The sequence below is a fragment of the Procambarus clarkii genome, chromosome 17, assembly GCF_040958095.1.
Source record: "Procambarus clarkii isolate CNS0578487 chromosome 17, FALCON_Pclarkii_2.0, whole genome shotgun sequence".
Taxonomy (NCBI): domain Eukaryota; kingdom Metazoa; phylum Arthropoda; class Malacostraca; order Decapoda; family Cambaridae; genus Procambarus; species Procambarus clarkii.
This window is the reverse complement of record NC_091166.1, coordinates 46,957,630-46,973,203: the sequence shown is the minus strand read 5'-3', so window position 1 is coordinate 46,973,203 and position 15,574 is coordinate 46,957,630. Positions and strand designations below refer to the sequence as shown.

The 15,574-nt window shown below is 41.6% G+C and overlaps 1 protein-coding gene across 7 annotated transcripts in view; it reads left to right on the top strand.

The window, feature by feature from the left end:
• LOC123772491 (uncharacterized) overlaps positions 1–15,574 on the top strand; it is a 162,173-nt gene that overhangs the window by 130,500 nt on the left and 16,099 nt on the right. For 5 of the 7 annotated variants that reach the window (XM_045765708.2, XM_045765712.2, XM_045765711.2 and 2 more), the window contains 2 exons: positions 4,830–4,940; positions 7,221–11,330. In XM_045765708.2, the coding sequence (XP_045621664.2) occupies positions 4,830–4,940; positions 7,221–7,361 (252 nt within the window). In that variant the 3' untranslated portion in view covers positions 7,362–11,330. Of the gene's footprint in view, positions 1–4,829; positions 4,941–7,220; positions 11,331–15,574 lie in introns of those variants that run through there. The other 2 variants (XM_069325957.1, XM_069325956.1) reach the window with 2 other exon arrangements.

The following is a 15,574-nucleotide window of genomic DNA, read 5'->3' as shown; positions in this document are numbered from 1 at the left end:
ATAGAATGCTCCCAACCACAGAGGGGGGGGGGGGTCTCTATAGGCCAGTGCTCCTCATGCCTCTCTAGAGGGAACCAGGTTCTGGTTCGTGGTCACCGGTAGGCAGAATTCCATGCATTGGCTGATGCCAGACAGATATACATATCCATCCAGCCTGGATAGCTACGGGGAGCCTCCGGGACTCAACCAGAAAATGGCATTTCATTATATTCAACGCTGTTTTTTTTTTTTTTATTTAATCTTTTGTGGACAGAGGAGGTCTGCCTAGCTCCTTATAAGGCTAGCCTAAGTTGTGTTGTTGGTCTTCCTCTGTTGCCCCCAAGGCTTCACAGCTGCTACTGGTAATCTGCCTACTGTTAGTCAGTTTGCCTGCTATCTGACAGGGTTCTACTGACTTAGCTGGCCTCAGTGCCTGGGCTTCCTGTAGGGCTTTTTCACTCTAAGGGGCCCTGGAAAACCCCTGTGGATTCAGTGATACCACGGATACTTTTTCCGAGTCCACTTTTGCCCTGTGCGAAGTTGAAGGTTGTTTGTTACCCCTGCTTCAGGTAGATGATCATTAGTACTGACTCCGTCATGCTGCCTGTTGAGTCGGGAGACACCTACGACCCGGAGTCTTGCAGGTTCCTCGCTTGCAAGTACAGTACTGTTGATCTCGGGGATCAGGCAGTGGCTGCATTGCATGCTCGATTCTCCTTATTGCAACAAGCCAAGGTTGGTTGCCTGTTGAAGGCCCCGGAGCTTCCCTGCTTCGTTTTTTGGGACCAGGATTTGGGGGCATCGGTCGCTTCAACATTGGTTCCGTCCACGCCTCCGCTTCCTTCCCAGGTGGGCGTCCTTTGCTCTGCTCCTTCCCCCCCCCCCCCCCCCTCCTGCATCCGGCTCCCAAACGTCTGAGGGTTTCAGAGTCTGGGCAGGGCTTAGCTCATGAGGCTTTTGGGGATGCCCCTTCTGATTTGGGCGTCGGTATTGGTCGAGCCCGATTTTCACGCCGAGGCTTCTGAGCCTGTTGACCCAGCAGACTCGCGTCTTGGAAGCTTTTTCCCTGGACCTGGCGTGAAAGAGGGCTCTGCCCTGGGGCCTGTGGCAAGGGGTTCCCGGGGGTCGGGTAGAGTTCGCTTGCAGTACTTGGGCCATTTAATAGCGGGGGCTATTTTCTGCAGGGGACAGGGGTCTTCGTTCCCTCCCTCCGTTGTGAATTTGAGTTAGGTGCGGCTCCTCCTCGGGTTCATTTACGGGTGCCCTTGGGTTCCTCGGATTCATCCTTTTGGAGGTTTCTTTCCTCTCTGATTTCCCCTGGGGAGGTTCGGGAGGCCCTTTATGCATACCTCCTGCGAGACCCAGTTTATGCCTCTGTGATGGATCTGGATTCATTTGAATTTAGTTCTTCTTACCCATATTTGGTGCGTTATGAGGTTCCGGAGTTTTCCTGGCTGGCAGATTGCCCCTTCTTTCTAGGAGCTTGGCATGACTTTTGTCGTACCTGCTCGCTTGAGTGGTGGGAGGTCTTTTCGGTGTTGCAGGTATTCTTGGGGGACTTACTCGAGTTCCTCAATGAGTGGCCATTTGCCTCTGCATTTCCTTGTGATGTGGGTCTGGTGCAGTTGCATGCTTTATGTTCTTTCGGCTGCTTTGGCAGCTGATGGCCTTCAGACTTGCTGTCATTTGGCCTCGGTCTTGCGCTTTTTCGGTCTTCCGGAATTGTCTTCGTATTAGCTTTTGGAAGATATGGGGGAGTTGATTGAGGTGTCTTCGGCTGGGGTTCTGGTTTTGGCTGCTGAGGTGTTGTCTACCTTGCTGAAGATGTTTGTACCGATCCTCCAGGAGGAGGTTTCTATGTTTTTTCACCTCTCGTCTCGCATGTCAGCAGGCCGTACTTGCTCTGTCTTTAGATTTGGCTTGGGCCCTGGCTCTGCAGTCTTCTTTGCTGTTCTACCCTCTGTTGTTCCCAAAGGACACCGTTGCCAAGTTTTTGTGGGCGGCTTCAACCAGTTTCTGTCCTATATCGTACTTGTTGGTACTCGGGGGAGAGGGGGGTGGTTGTTCCAGGACCTCTCGGATGGATCATGCCAGGGCTCAAGCTTTGCATGTCGGGGTAGGCCTCGGTGCCACTTTGAGTCGGTGTCGTTCCCAGTGCCTTCTTTGTCTGGTCAGCGTGTGTTTACTCTGCATGGACATGGTAGAGCTCTTGAGGTTCGTTTCAGCTCTTTCGTGGGTGGCTACGTTGATGGGGCTATGGGGGGGAGGGAGGCTAGTTCTTTTTGCTCACGTCTGGTTCCACGATTTGTTGGCTTTTTGATTCATTTCTTGTGATCTTCAGTGGTGTTGGGCAGACCTTCCTCTTTTCGGGAGGTCAGGTCTGGTGGGTGCAGGCCTCTTCCCTGTCCATTTGTCGGATCATCTCGGAGTGGGCTTGCTTGTGTGTGGTCAAAACGACCTTGTCTCTCGGGTTTCCTGCCTGTTTCCAGTTCCGATATATCGAGACTGTGGATCTTTGGTACATTTTGGACTCGTCTTGTCTGAACCCCTTGATTACTTGCCCCTCCTTTCGGATGACTACATTGTCCTGGGTCTGGCTTATTCTTGATCTGGGCACTTGGATGATTTCCCTGGACCTTAAGGATGCAATTTGGCAAGTCCTTATCCATCCGGGGGTCTGGTTCGGTTTTGTGGTGGCACGACAAACTTTTCGCTTCCGTTCTCCCTTTCAGGCTGAATTTGGAACCTATTTTTACGCGTTTGACTTGGGTCGTGGTGGCCCATCTTCATCTGCTAGGTTTTTGGGTCTTGGCCTACCTCGATGATCTCCCAGTTGGTCTGCATGTCTGCTAGCCAGGATCTGGCTCTTTCCCAGCTTTCAAGGTTGAGGTTCCTGGTGCACTGGTGGCAGTCCCAGCTGGTTCCGTCCCAAGGTTCGAACTTGGTTGGGCCTTGTGTGGTATTCTCGGACTGCGTCCCTTTCTCTCCCACCCGCCACCTTACTCCAGCTGCAGTCCTGCCAATTACTGTAGCTGATTTTGAGGGGGAACCCGGTTCATTTGGCTATTGTGCGGAAGCCTGACCTTTGATCCGTTGGGCAGGGTTTGGCTTTGGATGTGTTCTGGTATCTTCAGGGCAGCCTCTTTCGCCGTTCTCGTGATTGCTGGGTTCAACCCCTGATGTCCTTGTGCCGGTTGCTGTGTCATCAGCTTCCTCTTCAGGGTTTTCGAAGTTAGGTGCCACTGCGTCTTTCCCCTTCCTTGCTCAACGTGTTCATGGATGCCTCGTCTGTCAGTTAGGGCTTTGTGACCAGTGTTCCCTAATCCAGCCAGGGACATTGGCGGCTGTCCATGCGTCGAGCTCATAGTACAGTGCAGGAGTTTGCGTCTGCAGTGGATTCAGCTCCCTCAGGGCTCAGTGATCTGGCTTCATTCAGACTGCTTCCCCATGGTTAGTTGTCGCAACTGGAGGTTTGTGGCCCTCGGAAAGTGAAAGCTTTTGCAAAATCTGTGTATATTACATCTGCATTTTCCTTGTTTTCCATGGCATCTAGGTAATAAATTATTAATAGGCATATCTGCTCATCTTCAAGCTGTAAACACAGCAGTGCTTGTATCAGCTGGTATTAGCTTGTATCAGAACATCAAATGCCAATATCCGGGTGAACCCTGGTTTTTTTTTTCCCATTACAGTAATATGAATGAGATTGGGTGGATATAAATAGGAACTGCCTCATATGGTCCAATAGGCCTTCTACAGTTACCTTCATCTTGTGTTCTTCTTATGTTCATCTTCAAATTGAAGGTGTAGCAGGTGGCTGACCTGGTCTGCCTCTCTCCTCCTCTCCCCCCCCCCAATATGATAGAGGTAGGTGGGATGAGCAAGCTAGCACTAATTTCATGAGTTTTCGCTCATTTGTTTACATTTTGTAGTAGTTCTTTTAGCAATTTTGAGGTTTCAATATTTATTACAACCACCAGTGGTCTGTTTTATTTTGCTTACTATATGGATGCTTCCACAGTGGTGGCAGACATGATTAAAATTCACTGACAGTTTTATCATAGTGCCACTGCTTTCTGCACCTCATTAGAGGGGGCCAGTTTCTGGCTCGTGGTCCTTGATAGGGCTAACAGAACTCCATGACTCATGATACCTATTACTTTGGCACTAGCATTTGGCATTGTAGCTTCAAGGAGCCACTGAGGCTAGCCCAGAAATTGGTGTTTCATTACATTTAATGCTGGACTTTTTTCAGATAAAAGAAGGCAGAACAATAGGACAAAAGTAAAAACTGTATACAGAAATAAGTTGGAGATATATAAGAAAATACTGCACTCATATTGAGTGTGGTAGTAAGCAAATAGAATGTGTTTAAAGCAGAAATCATGGAAATTATTTGTATTCATCTTTAGATCATCAGGAAGTATTAGCACCAGGCACAGAGAAGCTGGACCCTAGAACTAGATATTACATCCAAATGAGACATGTAAACCATTCACATATAGTCATCTAAATCTGTACGACCACTATATAACCACATTGTACTCAACACAAAGCACCATTACCACAGGTGATCAGCAAGTTGAGTGCATTGAAAGAAGTTGTCCCTGTAGTCATTAATAGGTAAGCACTGATAAGTAAGCCTACCACATACCACCACCACCCACCTTAACTAGTAGGCAATAATGCATTAAGTGCTAGATGTGATGTAACTATAGTCAGTGATAGGTAAGCACCACCACCACCACATGTTGCTGCATCACCACTATCACATACACTGGTAATAAAACTAATGCCATGTTATGTATATATACTTACTCTTTCATTGAGCTAAAACATTGTACCTGCAGGTGACTAACTCCCAGGAAGAAGCTGTATATTGTCTTGACCATGCTCTCATCTTTCTGAGCAAGAACCCCAGTCACTTAGAATACTGCAAGCTGATGTATACTTATAGTTTGGTAAGTCAAGCAATTTAGTATCTGTTTTTCTTTCTTTCAGTACCATAGATTGACATTGCTGTAGGGAAGATGTGTTGGTGCATTTGAGGCTGTGCTGTTGTCTAACTCTACATCTGCAGTGACTAAGATACCTAGCACCTTAACCCTTGGATGCCTGGGTTAAGAAGGTACTAGGTATCTTGTTGCTTAATAGCTGACAACCCTGTTGTGTGCATGAAAAACATATAACAAATAAAAATTCTGGGGGAAGCCCTGTTGGCTCCCTAAAGTTATTATACACTGATCAGTGTTATACTATTAGCTGCCATCAGTTGCAGAGTTATGTTTGCCTACTGAGGACCACGAGCCACAACCTGTCTCCCCCTCAGAGGTGCAGGGAGTGATGGTCTAATGAACACTTTACATTTAAAGTTAATTATAATTGCCACCACCAGGGCTGTCTTCCCTGGGGTGTTTGGGACATACTTCCTTGAAGGGGCCCTCCTCACTTGAGGTGGTCTTTGCCCTTAAGATAAGCCAGTGGTCTATGACTGTCTTCCCTTGGGATGGGAGTGTTTTTGACTGATGGGGCACAATGAGGTTTTTTCACTAACATATTGGCGTGCCAACGTTTCTCCCTGGTAGTTTGTTTTCCCACGGTTTTGGTCCTGGGAACTTTGGGTTTGTTTCCTTGTTTTTAATTCTCACTTTGCCCTTTTATGTTCTTTTTTGTGCTTAGCCTAGGGTGTGTGTGGTTGAACCACTTTGTTGCCCCCTTTGACCTTTCCATTGGTTTTTGGTTGCTAGGGTTGCTTATGCCATTCAGGGGGTTACGGGTGTAACATTCCAAGTGCCTGGGCTTCTGCAGGGCTCATTCACCCTGCAGACCCCTGGAAAACCCAAACAGGCTCATTTGTACTATGGTACCTTCTTCGAGTCTGCTCTTGCCTTGTGTGAATTAAAGGTTTGTTTGTTGCCTGTGCCACCTGGCGTCATTCATACATTCTGCCTCCACTGTGCTGAATGTTGGGTCGGTGACACCTTTGGCCCTGAGTCATATGGAACTTGTTCTCCCCATGTCCCCCAGCTTTCCCATTCCTCTGTTGATGTTCAGAGGTGTCAGGTGCCAAATGCTTTTTATTGAGGTTTTTCTGTTTTGTAGTGGTCTAGGTTCTGTGCTCGGTTGGATGCTCTAGTTTTGCCTCGCTTGGTGTTATTATCTCGGATTTAGGAGTGTTAGTCAACTCGACCTTGGTTCCGTCCGCACCTACCCTTCTTATCCCAGTGGATAAGGTTCGGCCTACTATTTTCCTCTTCCTTCCTGCTCTGAGGCACCTGAGGGGTTTCGGAATCAGGGCAGAGTTTAGCTTGGAATGTGGCTTGGGGAGTTCCGGGATTTGCCACTTCCAATGCGGGCATGGAGGCAGTTGAGCTTCTCAATCCCGCCAAAGCTTCTGGGTCCTCCCAACCTATCCTTTCCTTTGAAGCTTTTCCGTTGGGCTCCGCAGTTCTCTCCTGGGCTGTTGGCATGGAGGAGAGCTCAGCCCTGTGGTGCTCTTCTGCAGTTCCCAGGGGCTGAGGGGGAGTTGGTGTGGAGCTCTTGGGTTTTATTTGACCCTCTGTGGGCCCATGCGTCTTCTGTGAAGGGTTTTTTGTTGCAGGATGATGCGGTTTTCTTTCTCTCCTTTCTTGTATGTTTGAGTTGGGTGCAGCCTTCCCAAGGGTTTGTTTCTGTGTGCCTTTGGGTTCTTCAGGCTCATCCTTCCCAGAGGTTTTTCCTCCCTGGCAGAGGCTCGAGGGGCTCTTAGTGTGTACCTCCTGCACAGTCCTGTTTCAGCTTCAGTTATAGATCCAGCCTCCTTTAAGTTCAGTTCTTTCTCCCCTTTTGGGTGTGTTTGTGGTTTCGGGTTCGTCCTGGCTTCAGGTTGTTCTGTGTGTCCCTTGTCCCTTGGGTTTTGCCGTTCCGCATGCTTGATTGGTGGGAGGTGTCTTCAGTTTTGCTGTTTATGCGGGGTTCTTTTGAGTCCATCTTTGCATTCTCTTCTTAATATGAATAAAGCGGTATGCCCTCCTCGTGTTGGGGGTTTCATGCACCGGTATGCCCCAGTTTCTCCTGTCGGATACTTTGGTTGCAAATGGCCATCATCCTACTCGCACTATATTGACTAAATTGTATTATGGTATATTTACTATACATATTATGGGATATTGACTGTACTGTATTATTTATGAATCTACCATATTCAATGTATAAATTGTAGTATTTGTGTGTTTTAGATCAATTATTTACTGATATTTCAGTCGGAGCTTGATGGTGCAATAAAACAAATGGATGAGCGTATACAACAGAAGAGTGGGAAGAAGATATCACCCAGCAGTAAAAAGGCCAGATCTCGTGAACATCATGATTCCTTTAGCAGTACCAGCAGTTCAAATCTTTGATGGTAAACTTAATAGAATCATTAGAGAGGTTACAAACTCTATAAATTTTTATTTTAATGTAAGATCGCCTCCTACTTTGGAAGCATGAATCGGTTATCTGAAATTTCCAGTGGGTGCATTCTAAGTACCTACAGACATTGGTTGTTGGCAGATGGCTTAAAGATAATCATTGTGTTAATCTTTAAATTATTCTTGGACTGTACCTTCTAGATAATGCTAGGACTTACATGTGTATAGGATTGTGTTTAAACAGTGAATGACAATATTGAGTGTTAGACAATCAGGATTAACATTTAAGGAGACAAAATACATTTTGGAATATTTTTTCCCTCATTATCTTTAATGTTAGACATTGTTGTATACTACTGAGTCTTATGATTATGAATTTAAATCAGTTGTAGACTGATTTATAACCCCCTTTTCAAAACTAATTTGATACTCATTATTCACTGTTTAGGTATAGTTAGTCCAAAGCCGCAGCTACTTCACTAAAGATGGCAATATTTATATTAACTGCAGATTATCTTTTTATTCATATTAAGCATTAATTACTTAATGATCTCATACTTTACATTTTCTCAAAGATATTATATTGATAGTTTTCCCAGTCTGTTTTATTGTTTTAACTGTATTATAAATATGTACAGTTGTGCTGTGTTGTGTGTAAGGTTTGTGCGAGGAATTTTGGTCTTGGTATTTTGGATTTTGGACTTAAAATTTCAGTAGTTAATACTAAAATTTTTTAAAAGGTAGCAACTCAAATCCTATTTTTAATGTAATAATAGTCATCCAAAAATACATTCTTAGCTGATTTTCCAGTGAATATATTTGTCAATCTCTATCAACATTTTTGTGTGTAATAGTATAAGAATGTGGGAAGATTTTGGTATAAAAAATCTTCAGGAAAGCTGCAAGATTGGTAATGGTGATTTGAAATTGTGATTTAGCTCTAGATGTGGAACTTAACACTTTCACACGGGAACGACGCAGCATTGCGTCATTTTTTTAGTAGACGTAATCGCGGTAACGACGCAGCATTGCGTCATTTTTGGCGGCAAATTGGCGGCGGCTTCGGGAGGGGCGCACAGCGGTTTTGGATATTATATGCATATACTCTTGTAGGGAATTTCATTGCGAATACATTGATACCAAAATGAAATGCCTAGGACCAGAATTGAGGTAACAAAGTTGAAAACAGTATACCCATTTTATTAGCGCTCACTGGGATTATGCTCCGTCACTTTCTCTGTTTGCTGTGGGTGGTACGCCTGGCTTTTGGACTTTATATTTGCATATAATCCTGTAGGGAATTCTATTGCGAACACAATGTTATCAAAATGAAAGCCCTAGGACAGGAATTGACGTGACAAACGTGAAAGGAGTGTACACATTTTATCGCTCTTATTGCGCTCCCGGGTAACACGCACTCACTTTCTCTGTTTGTTGTGGATGGTACGCTGGGCTTTTGGAGTTTATACGTCTTTAGTCGTGTAGAGAATTCTATTGTGAACACAATGATACTAAATTGAAAAACACTGGACGAGAATTGAGGTGACAAAGTTGAAGAGAGTATACACTTTTCAGAATTACCGCGTGCTCCCGTGAAACGCTGGTACCCACTCGGCCTAGTTGAGGGCTGGCGGGCTGGGACCCACTCGGCCTAGTTGAGGGCTGGCGGGCTGGGGCCCACTCGGCCTAGTTGAGGGCTGGCGGGCTGGGGCCCACTCGGCCTAGTTGAGGGCTGGCGGGCTGGGGCCCACTCGGCCTAGTTGAGGGCTGGCGGGCTGGGGCCCACTCAGCCTCGTTGAGGGCTGGCGGGCTGGGGCTGCCAAAGTGTTAAGGTGAAGGCATTTTACTCATCGAAAGTGACTGCAGGTCATAAAAATCTGGAGATCATTGCACATAATTACTGATTAAAAGTCTACTGATTCATACAAAAAACATTTTGGAATAAAGAAAATTATATATATAAAGTATATAAATTATTTGCTATATTTACATTATACAGAATTTGTCAGTTACGTGAAATTTCTTACTATACAATTTACATTCATTTTAATATCTTTTTGATGAAGTTGATTTATTATAATAGAGATGATTTTTTAATAGTTTACAATATATCACTCATTTCTATCTAAATAAAATACAAGTCAAAGACATGGCAAAGATTATGGGAGGCCTTGGGAAATCATTAACTTGAGATATACTAGGAGTAAATACTGTATCCCATTTGTCGTCTTTCTCCTCATGATCAGAATAATCGGTTTTAAGTTCAGCAGTTTACAGTTTATTTCCATTGTCTAATAATATTACATAGTCCAGTATTTGTAGCTGCAACTGCTATACACTACACTATTTTCCCTGGTTTGATACAAAATGAAGATGCACTACTTTGTTTATGGACAAAAATATTATTACAGCTAATTTTAAATAGCAGAACTATAATTGGGCTTCATAACATCTTGCTGTTTTCATGTTATTGTTTACTGTACTGTTTGTGAATTTTGAGTGACAGTAGTAGGAAGGGTGAAGATATACAAGCATAAGTGCTCATACATCTCAGGAGCGATAAGGATTTTTTATGTCCTATGAAACGTAGGATGAAAAAAATGTTAAGAAATTATGTCAAGTTTAACATACTTGGCTTATCAGTAGTCACTATCATCAGTTATCAAATCTTTTTACTCAAAATTTAGGTAAAATATATTAACTACATAAACAACTATTGTGAGAAACAGTATTATATACAAGATATTATTTTGTGCTTAATGATAATCTGTTTGAAATACAGTATGTAAAAAATAGTGCAATTCTTTGACTGGGTTTGTTTGTAATTCAAACATTCAACAAATTTGGGTTTTCAACAAGTTTATAATGTCAAGAAGCACAATTTAATATCCCAAATGCTAGATTTAAAACAAGTCTTATAATTAGATATAAATATCAAGCATGTAAATGTCTTTAAGATGCTCTGTAATACTATATTGTGTCAAATGTACATGCACATCATTAGCAATACTGAGTGCACAGAGGAAAATTCCTGAACCATTGTTAGTTGACCTAAGTACTCCTCTTATCTTAATTTTGTAATATGTAAATATCCTATAGGCTAATTTATTTATAGAATTATAGTCATTTCTTTTGAACCCTAAATTATTTTAAATACTGAATTAAAAGCTATGTAATGTAAATCTTATTAGCTTGATCTCGGTGAACTCTCTGTGCTTTCCTTTCACAAAAATAGTTTATGGTCATGGATGAGTTAGGATGTATGGCCCTCTCCCTTCTACCCCATCTGCCCTCTTCCTCATTTCTCTGTATATTTCTTTGCCTCTCTCTTTCTGTTTTTCTTTGTCTCTGTCACTTCAACACATGGCTTAGGCTTGTGAATTGTGCCATTGCTGACATTTATTCTTGTCATTAAGAAAGAGGTAGAAGATGCCATAGGTAACTGAGGAAAGTATTGACTTCAGAGAAATGTTGATGCTGAACATGAGAGCTGTTAAAAATGTATCATATTACTGTATTATATATCAATCATCATCATCATCATCATCATCATCATCATCATCATCATCATCATCATCATCATCATCATCTTTCTCACTTTCATTGGGTGTGGATGCATCAATTGTGAAGGAATGGGAAAGCAATATAGAAAAAGAAGGTTAAGTATACATAAAAGGACACATTCATTTACCATATCTTTAACACTATTGTACATAATTTTAGCATTACGTAGCATCAGCACCATCGCTCTCCAACAAAATATTCACCATGTTCCTCAACATTTTCATATGTCTTAGATCATACATCATTATGACTATTTCATCATTATAAATGTTAACTATATAATACAGTGTATGCTTGTATGAATGTATATATTACCATTAATTGACGAGTGTGATGGTTCCTGTGTGCCATAGATTTTTCATACCCACTGCATATACGAATCCATGTAAAAAATTAGCCTCCCCTTTTTCTTATCCTAGTATGTTCAACTTATGACCTTCACACAGAAGAAATTCTTTCTTCTGTCATCTGACTCAATTGAATGTTTAGTTTCCATTTGTGCACCCTTGTTCTGTTCTCTTCCCTTTCAAACCAATTGTTTGGCTAGCGTATTCTATTACTGAATATCGTTCTTAATTTGTTGATGTCCCCCTCCAAATTTTTCCAGCTTTGTAAGATGAGTTTCACAGTCCATCCTTAAAGTTCAAAAGAGAGACTCATGTATGTCAAGGGAGATGTGTATAGGAAATTCTACCTGACAACCTGTGTGACTTAGCTGGGATACATGACCCCCACTACACGGAGGCCCCCTCTCTGCTGGACACTGGGCAGAGGCAAGGCTCCTCTTAATGATGTCATTGACTTCGTGTCGTGAGTTCCAACCTCCTAATTTTCCACAGTGCAGGCCATGCAAACCATATTCATCTGCATATGCCTTCGCCACAAATACACCTATGAACAGTGGATTGGGTCAGCAAGGCAGAGAGCAACTGCAATACGGAGCCGTGGCAGATCAAGACGTGTGCCTGTCGCAGAAATAGGTACTACCAAAAGAAAGTCCACTGCATGGGGGGGCCTGCAGAGCTGTGAGGCGCATACAATCACTGGGGGTTGTTGCTGCCTCCAGCAAAGCTGTGGCTTCTTTGTCCACAATAGGGCTGTCCCAGCTGGATTGTTTCTTGGCTTACAACATGGTTGGTCTGAGTGCAGTGTCTGCCATGGTCCCACACTTTGTGTTGCATTCCCTGTAGTGGGGGGTCATGTATCCCTGCTGAGTCACCCAGGTCATCTAATGCTGAGGAGGAACACAGGAATGCTGGCACAGTAATTTGGGTGACAGTGTGGACAACCAGGCCACTGAGCCTGACAGGAAGAGTGACTTGCTTTTACTGACAGTCATTGAGGGAAATGTTAACAACTTTTCTACCATGGTCTTCAGTAAGAAGTCATTCTCTTCAAGATTTGGGCTGTTGTAAGATGGGGCGCACCTCAGAAAGTAGGTTAGCCTCGGAAGAGAGAGGCATTTAGTGAAAATATAAAAAAGCATCATGGGCATCGATGTCATCTATCCATTCAAACATCCTCCTGAGGTCTGGGATTTTCTTATTGAGGATCTCCTATATATGGTCGATATATGCAGTGGAACCTCGATTTTCGTAAGTCCCTGTTTTTGTATGTTTCGGTACTCGGACTCAATTTCTTCAAAAAATTTGATGCGGTACTCGTTGTTTGCCTTGGTGTTCATAGTTTGTTGATACATGTATGGGTCCGTCACGGTGAAGCATGCCTCAGTTTACCCGTGTCCTGCTGAGGTGACAACCGCTCTTGAATTCTTTGTGAAGAATTTCATTGTTTTTGGGCCTTTTAGTTTCTGAACATAAAAGTAATTATTAAATATCATGCTATAGGTCCCAAGAAATTCAGTGGTAAAGTTCAACCTAAGAGAACAACTGTGAGGATGACCATAGAGCAAAAAAAAAAAGAGATCATTCGTAAACGTGAAAATGGTATACGGGTTGTTGATGTCCGTTTCTCATTAATTAAGAAAACGTGTGCAGTATGGGAAGAAATGTTAAGTTTTGCTGAAAAGTGTCACCCAGATAAAGCTGTAGCAGGCTGTTGTGTTAACCTTTTTAATGACAATGTGATGTCTCACTTCAGACAAGTGCTTTCCCTACAACGTAGGGGAAAAACAAGTGTCGCTAGACAGGTTTTTAGTGAGAAAAACAAGCAGTGAGCCACAACCAGGTCCTAGTGGAATGCCTTCAAAACATAGGAGAGAGAGTACCCCAGAAAAGTCATCATTGCCTGATGTTATATTGGAAGGGGACTCTCCTTCCAAATACTAATACCTCTCCTCCTCCCCCTCCCCACCGTATTCCATACCCCAACAAGAGTCCTCCATGAAGGTAAGGTACCTACCTACCTATGAGTAGTTTTCTGTATAAAATGTATTTTTTAGTTAATATTTTTTTGGGGGGGTGAAACGAATTAATTAAATTTACATTATTTCTTATGGGAAAATTTGTTTCGGTTTTCGTACTGTCTCTGGGAACAGATTAAATACGAAAATAGAGGCACCATTTCAGGGGGTATGGGGGGTCAGGGGATCCTGACAGCTGAGTGGACAGCGCCTCAGATTCGTAGTCCTGAAGTTCCGGGTTCGAGTCCCGGTGGAGGCAGAAACAAATGGGCAGAGTTTCTTTTGCCCTGATGCCCCTGTTACTTAACAGTAAGTAGGTACTTGAGAGTTAGACACCTGCTACGGGCTGCTTCCTGGGGGTATGTAACAAAAAGGAGGCCTAGTCAAGGACTGGGCCGTGGGGACGCTAAGCCCCGAAATCATCTCAAGATAACCACTTTATATACTGTGTAATTTTTGTACCCTATATGTAATGCCTTTTACATAACAGTTTAAATAAAATGAATATCAAAGTATCTATAAAACAGAATAGGAGTAGTAGGAGGAGAAATTATTAAAGTCTTCAGTGAGAATTCACAAGGACGAGGAGCCGGTAGCTGAGCGGACAGAACACTGGATGTGTGATCCTGTGGTCCCGGGTTCGATCCCGGGCGCCAGCGAGAAACAATGGGCAGAGTTTCTTTCACCCTGATGACCCTGTTACCTAGCAGTAAATAGGTACCTGGGAGTTAGTCAGCTGTCATGGGCTGCTTCCTGGGGGTGGAGGCCTGATCGAGGACCGGGCTGCGGGGACACTAAGCCCCGAAATCATCTCAAGATAACCTCAAGATAGGAATATATATATATATATATACACAATATATATATATATATATATACACATACACTATATATATATATATATATATATATATATATATATATATATATATATATATATATATATATATATATATATATATATATATATATATATATATATATATATATATATATATATATATATATATATATATATATATATATATATATATATATATATATATATATATATATATATATATATATATATATATATATATATATATATATATATATATATATATATATATATATATATATATATATATATATATATATATATATATATATATATATATATATATATATATATATATATATATATATATATATATATATATATATATATATATATATATATATATATATATATATATATATATATATATATATATATATATATATATATATATATATATATATATATATATATATATATATATATATATATATATATATATATATATATATATATATATATATATATATATATATATATATATATATATATATATATATATATATATATATATATATATATATATATATATAATATATATATATATATATATATATATATATATATATATATATATATATATATATATATATATATATATATATAAAGTATATACAGTGGTACCTCGGTTTAAGAGTTTAATCCGTTCCTGGAGACAGCTCGTAATCTGAAGCTAATTTCCTCATAAGAAATAATGGTAAATGAATTAATCCATTCCTGACTACCCAAAAATCTCACTTCAAACTAAATTTTATACCTAATTCATCTAAATAAACCTACAAAACTATGTTCAAGTTATTACGTACCCTTGCTAATGAATGCTGTAGGCGTATGGAAAATGGTGAGGAGGGGGGAGAGGAGGAGAGGTGTTACTGTTTGGAAGGGAAGTCCCCTTCCATTATAACATCAGGCAGTAAAGATTTTTCTGGGGTGCACTACTCTGGCACGTTTTGCCTGCATACCACTAGGTCCTGGTTGTGACTCACTGCTCGATTTTCTCACAACAAATCTGTCCATGGAAGCTTGTTTTTCCCTTCTTCGCAAGCTGTCTCTGTAGTAAGGCATCACATTGTCATTGAAAAGATTATGGCAACTGGCCTACTACAGCTTTCTCTAGGTGAGTCTTTTCAATAAAAGTTTGCATCTCTTCCCACATCTGATGCCACTTCTTAATTTCTGCAGAAGGGACATTCTGTACTGCCTCATCCTCCTCCACCGGAGAAACATCCTCAGCTGTGTCTTCTTGCTGTTCCTTTTGAAGGGCTTGGAGTTCTTCGGTGGTTAGTTCTTCATTGTGTTCTTCCACCAACTCCTCCACATCATCACCATCCAATTTCAAGCCCATTTGCTGGCCCAGAGTAGCAGTTTCCTCAACAATAGGCGCATCATTTACAGGCC